General features: G+C 28.6%; 1 protein-coding gene across 1 annotated transcript; it reads right to left on the bottom strand.

Annotated features, from left to right (window-relative positions):
* Positions 1-1,029: 1,029 nt before the first annotated feature.
* LOC108693155 (methyltransferase-like protein 16 homolog) lies at positions 1,030-4,164 on the bottom strand. Its single transcript, XM_018201931.1, has 6 exons — positions 3,895-4,164; positions 3,282-3,498; positions 2,874-3,014; positions 2,382-2,742; positions 2,105-2,300; positions 1,030-2,007 (listed from the first exon to the last, which is right to left on the bottom strand). Exons 1-6 carry the CDS (start codon positions 3,997-3,999, stop codon positions 1,525-1,527), a joined length of 1,503 nt encoding a protein of 500 aa, XP_018057420.1. The 5' UTR covers positions 4,000-4,164; the 3' UTR covers positions 1,030-1,524.
* Positions 4,165-7,779: the final 3,615 nt, after the last annotated feature.

Below are 7,779 nucleotides of genomic sequence, written 5' to 3'. Positions count from 1 at the left end.
AAAAAAAAAAAAAAAAAATTTTTTTTTTTTTTTTTTTTTTTTTTTTCATTTGCGCGGGAGCCACTACGAATTTTTTAAAGGCTCAAATATTATTTACCATGCAAAAAATTGGTGATACGTCAACGGTATCGGTCGTTAATTCATCAGATTAAGTAACGTTCAAACTCGATCAAATTCATTATTAGACTCTCGGAACTAATTACCTTTATTTTCCCTATTATTTTGTAGAGCGAATTCGCATTCTTTTCTCATTTTTTTCTTGAAATGCTTATTAAAAGCCACATACTTTACGTTTATGTTTAAAGCATGCATAAACGGATGAATTTATAAGATGTTAAGAAAAATTTAATATTTTATTACTATATGTTTGGTAAATATTAAATTATATCGTTATTGTATTCCATCAATTATAAATGTGTAGCGTGTACACAGGCTTTAATGTGCATTAATATAATATATTGCGCATTGTTATTTGCGAATTCGCTTTCAATAAGTTTATTTTGTTTTTCCTTTTTTCGTAATCACTGTTTTGTGTCATTTAGACATGTTTTCATTTTAATTGCCATCGAAAGAAAAAAAAAGAAAGTATTACGATTTATGTAATTCGTACAAATATAATTCATCTTCTTTCATCTTTTATTAATCCGCGAGAAAGTGCTTCCATATTTTTATAGATATTCTTAAATTCAAGTTTTTCTTAATGTGCCTGCTTGATATAAAATCATACTACACATCTTTAATCGGTATTGAAAATGATGATAATGAAAATACGATGTAGCGAATGGCATTGTTATTTGATCATGTAATTAAGGACGCTAATAGCAAATTGTTAATTGAGTCATTGCGAATAGTAACTGATTTCAAGTTCCATGATTATAGTTTTAGTATCATAAGGAATCGATTGTTACCCTGCTGTTAATATTAATTATAATTCTTTTCGTTCACTCTGGATCTATCCGCAGTGATCCGGAATCTCTCGCCGCGGTTCGAAGAGCGATATATCGATTGTCCGATAGTAGTCATGTAGCGAAACTTTTGATTTTGTTTATTACAGAAAATAGTGCTGATTATTTCGCAATCCTCGTAGATCTTATGCGAGATTTCAGGCCTGAAGAAAGCAATTTTTCTGCAGCAAATGAACGTTCAATTAATCAGTCAATCTCTGCCGTCGATTCTCGACGGACTCATTTTCGTATTGCAATAATAATCGTAATGAAAAAAAAATTACCACATTGCACTTAAATTAGCCAAATTGTATTATAAAAGGAGAATAAAAAAAATAATTATAAGGGGGGATATAGTTACACACAAAAAACTTTACATATATCATGAAATAAAAAGAACGTTACAAAAATTTGATTTACATATACTATCCTGTTGTAGATTTTTTTTAACATATTGCATGGAATAAATTGTTTTATATGTGACACGATCTAATTAAGAATTCTCTTCAAAATTTTCTGTCCTATTGTTCGCAGAATTTTTTTTGTAACCCGAATGCATCTGAAGTAATGGACTCTCCCATTAGCATTCTTTTTTAATCCTTTTTTTCTTTCTCTTCGTCTTCGATGAATTATCTAAAATCTTTTCCCTCACTTCCAATTTGTTTATTAGATACTGTCGCAACGAATGTAACGCGTCCAAACCGCCATATCCATTTTCAAATACCATCCATATCCTGAGTATCTCATCAGGTTGTGTAGTTATATCCTGAGAATCATTGCGGCTTTCTATTTCTACCCAGAATTTACAAATAAGTAAAGGACCGTTTTTGTCAGATAATTCTTTATCAGAACTTTCCTCATTTGAATTTTTCGTACTATTTCCAGTTTCAATTTTTTCGACCTCAATACATTCACCACTTTCTCCTTTTATTTTTTTTAACGCAGATTGTTGCGCTAAACGCCGCTTCCTGCGCATATGTTCCCACGATCTTTTTCTAGCAGTTATTCGACACGCCCAACTATCGAAACTATCCTCAGGAATGGGTACGTCTTGCAACTTGATCTGTTGATAATAAAACGTAATAAATATTTTTAAATTAACTCTTAATTGCAAATAATCCATAAACTTAATATCAGAAGTAAAAAAAATAATACATTACGTTTAACTCTTTCGCTGTTACTTTTAAAAAACTAATTATATCGTCTATACAGGAAAATTTATCATTCATAGGAAATATTATCGAGGTTTTGTAATTCTTTAACGATCCCACTATAGACTTCCCATGTTTTCTAATGACAGGTGCTGTAGTCAAGTTGACAACATTTTGTGGAAGGAAGCTCCAAGCCAAACCCCATCTGTTAACAAAGAAAGGTCTCAAGTTTCAAAATAATATACTTGATAATTAGACTTAACAATTAAACTTAATATATTTGTACCGTGTTGTGTGACCCTGGCAGAATTCCGTCCACGTTGTATTTTTTATATTTTTCGATCTTAACAATTGTCTTAAGCCAGCCAAGTCGACTTTTTTGCCAATCATTGTGCTGTAGATCTTTATTCGATCTCCCACCTCGACACTCTCTTCGATCATCTTCGTCACAAAACCTATTTCACCACCTTCGGTTTTCAGCTCACTGTCATTTCCAGTAGGTGCATTTCTCGGTGGTAAGATTTTTTCGACTTTTTCGAAGCCATCGTCCTCACTCTCAAAAAACGGTGGGTTGCACATTGAGAAGTCATAAACTCTATTATCCTGTATTATATCTTTAAAAATTCTTTCGGAGTTCACTGTAATTACTAATCAGAAAATCCCGTTACATGAAATAAAGTTTTAATTTTAAAAACATTCATTTTTCATAGCTTTTTTTTGCTTCAATATAAAAAGAAATGTTTTATATAAAAAGAAATGTTTATATGTAATAACTTACTTTCAATTAAATCTTGTAATTTGTTTTTCTTTATGCATTTCTGAGCATGCTCTACACTTTCTTTGTCAATTTCTGTACCAATCATTTGACACTTATAGATTTTTGCCAGTAATAGAGCATATATACAGACTGCTCCGGTTCCTATTTAAAATGAAATTGTTCAGACCTCATATAGCAGTCTAAAATATTATATTAAATATACAGGTATACATTATAAAATAGATAGCATTCATAATTAATTTTGAAAAGTATTATCTCATGAATTTATCTTCATCATTAACATTACTCTTTAATATCAAAATATAATAGTAATATAATTGCAATAATAACTTCAATTTTTGTTTCTGTTTTTCAAGTGCAACGTTTGGATGATTCATCGAAAGTTTTCAAAAGTAATCTTATAATCACCAATGTCGATGCCTGTAACCTTCTCCATTTCCAATTTAGAATGAGTCATCAAGTCTTCCATCCACAGAATATAATTTAAGCGCAATGGAATCGCTGGATTCAGATTATCTGCTGGGATGTTCACGTGTAAGTCAAAATCATGTTTCAGAAGCGTCTCTGTAAGTACATGCAGGCTTCTCCTCTCTTTGAAGTCAATCCTAATTCTTCCTGTGAAGTCCTAAGTAATCAATATGAATAAAAAGCATATATACACAATTTACTTTATATCACATCCAAATGTTATATTTATATTTCTTTAGTTCGTAAAAATTGCACAGAAGTTGAAGAAAAGAAATAAGTAAGAGAATGTAAAAAAATGATACACAAAAAAAATAGTTTTCTATAACATTTTCTTGTATATATGTTTAGTTATATTATTACTTCATTAATTTTTTCCTCCGATCTTTTTTAAATCTTAAGTTTTCTAATTAAGTATATTACACTTACATTATATTATTAAATATATTTACAATAAACATAAGATATTCATGTAATATATTATATATAGATTACATTAAATTTCATCTGCACATTATAAATGTAATGAATAAATGTAGATTACACATTGCAGTACCATGATCGCGATTTCACGAAACTCCGGATACAAGACCGCAAGTTGCTTGTAATCTGGCGGTCGTTTGTACTTGTTTCTTGGGTGGATGTACTGCTTCACGCTCATCGTGATCGAAAGGAACAATCTTGACTGCCTGTTCGTTGAATCACGCCTGCCAATTGATTACGGCTAAGTCCAGGCTGTTCAGCTTGTGTTTTTCGCAAAAAAGTATATAAAACATCATGACGAACGAATCGTCAGATTTGTTTACTCGCATCACCTGATTCTCATTGTCGCCATTGAAAAGATACGACATCGAGAATGTGGACTCGTTTCCATCTTTTGAATATTTGCCGCCATTTCTGCCATGAGTTGTCATTTTTCGATTATTGTTCCAGAGATCGTCTTTTCTGCCGAAGATAGCTTATAGCACCGAAATTGTCGAAATTAAAACAGTCTTATAATGCATTATCTAAAAAAAATCATCGAATTTGAAGATTGATTGCCATTATTAAAATTTAAAAAAAATTATCAGATTTGATTCTTCTCATGCTTATTGCCGGCAATATTTTTCCAAATATCGAAGAAAAATCGAGACGTGTATTTAAAAAAGATGAACAAAATTTTGTTTTTGCGATTAGCCAGAGAATTTCTTTCCGGAGAGCCAAAGATTTGATCGAAAAGTCGGAGTTTTTGGTTGAAAACTGAAAAGATAGCAATCATGATTGCGAATTAATTGAATTAATTTCTGCGCAAACATGACCCAACATATCTCCTATAATAACATATTTATATTTATTTAAATATATATTATTATATTGAATTAAATGTTAATTATGTAAACATACAATCATATAATTAAACATTTAAAGATATATTTCTATTATAATTTTAAATATAAGGCTCTGTGCACAATAGAAGGAATAGAAAGAATTGCCATCTTATATACGAACATTCGGATTTTTTTAACTGGTTGGAAGTGGTACGTATATTTTTCTATATGTATTTTATATTTTTATCAATCCTTTTGTTCTTACTAGAAGAAAAATTAGTTCTTATATGTCGTTTTTAATGACCCGGGAAAAAAACGTTTCATATACTGGATTAATCAAAAAATTCGTGCCGTTTTTTTAGGACAAAATTGTATTTACAATATATCTTCGTTAAAAATAAACGAAATTTAAATTTAAAAAAACGGTTTTGAAACTTGAAATCTCTATTTTCGAAAGGTTATTATGTTTTTTGAGCTTCTGTGAGTTTGATCATTTTTACATACAAAACTACGAGCTAAAAAAGATGGAAAATTTTTTTCACTTTGGATCTATCATTTGTTCAAAAAAAATTTGCGAAAATTTTTGGCTTTCCATCCAAGTGAAAACTTAAAGTTTTCCCTACAATATCGTTTTTTTTAAAAATTTTCTTAAGATTTCTTTTGTTACTGAATTATCGCAAATTAAATAAAAGGAACACTTTTGACTTTGATTGCTCATGACTTCGTTAAAAATCATTGTCACTGCAATTTAAAAAATCAATTTTTAAAGCTTTGCTCTATTGTAATATTAAGATATTATATAATGGATATATATATGTATATGTAATTATATACAAAACATTTTTTCCCAATACATATTTTATTTCTAATTATACATATATTAATATAATAATTAATCTTCTAGATGTAATTAAAAATTTGAACATATTTTATTGGGTGCTTTTTATTTTACATATAAATCGACACAGGTATCGTTCTTTATTACTCGTGGGATGCAAAGAAACGATCATTTATCGACTTGCGTCACTAAGGCCCGTTTCTACTATACTTCTATATATAATTTAATTTTAATCTCGATTTAACTAACTCTTCATCTTTTTCCAGTTCTGAGAATTAGAAAAAGATAAAGAGTAAGTTGAACAGAGAATAAAGTTAATCTACTAATCTATTGATAGAAACGGGCCTAAATGAAAAATATTATTGGGTTGTTCGGAAAGTTCGTGCCGATTTTGAAGAAAAATTGAAACGCAGAAAATTTAAATTTTTAATTTCATTTATTAAATTTAAATCTTTTGCGGCACGAACTTTCCGGACAACCCAATATCTGACTGTGTGTTGACCATAAAGACATAATACTTACAAGAAATATTGTTTACTTGTGTTATAAAGACAAAAATAAATCATATTACATTGTATCTCCATATAAAAACGAGAAAAACAGTTTTACTTAAAGTTCAAATGATAAACACATTCTGATATAAAGGAATTTAAAAAATGGCAGAAGAACAAATGGATGAAATTGACTGAGAGAATGCTTCACGATGTTGCTGAACGCTCCTTTGATTCCATTCTTCCTTAAGTTAACAATATAAATACAATGAATGTCCAAATCCAATTCTACATAGAGAGCCGAAAATCGCAAATTTCTTTTGGCTAGCCATATTTTTACAAAGTGAAAAGAAAATTTCATCTTGTCCAACTCGTAATTTTCTATATGTAAAAAAATACTAAAATTATGATCAAGAGCTTAGAAACAATGATTTTTTTAAGCTTTAAAATCCTCTTTTTCCATTAAAAATTTTATTTTAGCTAAAACTAGGATATAATCATAAATTTTTGAAAGATAAATTACAAAATTAATTTTTGTGATAACAAATTCTATAAATATTGTACTTAACTAAACTTTTAATTAATTAATTTTATTTAGGAATATTCGCAAATGTTTCAAAAGAATCAGATTTTGAATACTTGAATACCTGATCCGGAATACTTATTCGAGATGAACTGTAATAGAATATGATGACGTGGGGAAATTTTTCCAAACTGCACAATTGAGTTCTACAGTAACATGTCATCCCTTTTTGATGGAAAGTCTTTACTGTGATTTATATAATGTCATGACTTCAAAGCATTCAAATTTGATCCAAACAGTTATGTGAAAGAGATTGAAAGATAAAGAATGAATTTCAATTATTGTGGTTTACAAAGTATATCAATGCGAAAAAAATTGCAAGAAAATATACCGCAGGCTTATTTCTGATATTGGTAGTCAATTCAACTTATTTTTTAATATAAGGAATGCATTAAATTCAAATTTGATCGAAAAAATGTAACATCATCTATTATACTTACGATATCACATATAATATAAATATGACACATATGAAGAAGAATGCATTTAAAGAAACGAATTTCAATTTCCAAATTAAATTGTTAACAAAAGATTTCATTTCTCTAATCAAAAAGATTCACGTGTATATACTATAGATAATAAACAGACTGCATGTCATTGAGACATGACATTATAATGGAATCGAAAATAGTGCATATATATATATTTTTTTTCGTGTTTTAATTAACATTGATTCTTCTTTTTTTTATTGATATAAAAAAATTAAATGTTGCATATTAGCTTGATTCTATATCTCTAATTACCCAGTAAACAAACTGTCCATAGAATACCAGCTGATTGATCAGAAAAATTCAGTAAATTAAGTAGATGTCACTTGTATCCAATTAAGCTTATAATGTTCTATCGACAGAGCCTGTCGATTTATGCCCATTTTCATCAATGTAGATTAATTTTAATCTCGGTTCAACTTATTCTTCATATTTTTTTAATCTTTAGAACTAGAAAAAGACAAAGAGTAAGTTGAACCGAAATTAAAATTAATCTACGTTGGTGGAAAGGAGCATTAATGGCATTCAATACAAAGTTCAAGTTTTGCAACTGTTGTAAGATTCTTTAATGCAATTGATAATACATTTATTATACATTATATACATTTATATCCAGTAAAAAACGAAGAGCAAAAATCAATCGTATTAAAAAATTTGTATATAATATATAATTATAATAATTTGTATATATAAAATTTGTAATATTAAAGAATTCGTTAGCAGATTTTTGTAAA

This window comes from Atta colombica, unplaced genomic scaffold (genome assembly GCF_001594045.1).
Source record: "Atta colombica isolate Treedump-2 unplaced genomic scaffold, Acol1.0 scaffold88, whole genome shotgun sequence".
NCBI lineage: Eukaryota > Metazoa > Arthropoda > Insecta > Hymenoptera > Formicidae > Atta > Atta colombica.
This window is presented reverse-complemented; position numbering and strand designations above follow the sequence as displayed.

What these genes read in the sequence shown, in the direction of transcription:
- LOC108693155 (XM_018201931.1), bottom strand. Translation starts at nt 3,999, where the DNA reads ATGAGCGTGAAGCAGTACATCCACCCAAGAAACAAGTACAAACGACCG. An exon ending in TTCGTGAAATCGCGATCATG is followed by an intron (nt 3,499 to 3,894) that starts GTACTGCAATGT and finishes TTGATTACTTAG; the next exon opens with GACTTCACAGGAAGAATTAG. An exon ending in TGCCAGGGTCACACAACACG is followed by an intron (nt 2,301 to 2,381) that starts GTACAAATATAT and finishes CTTTGTTAACAG; the next exon opens with ATGGGGTTTGGCTTGGAGCT.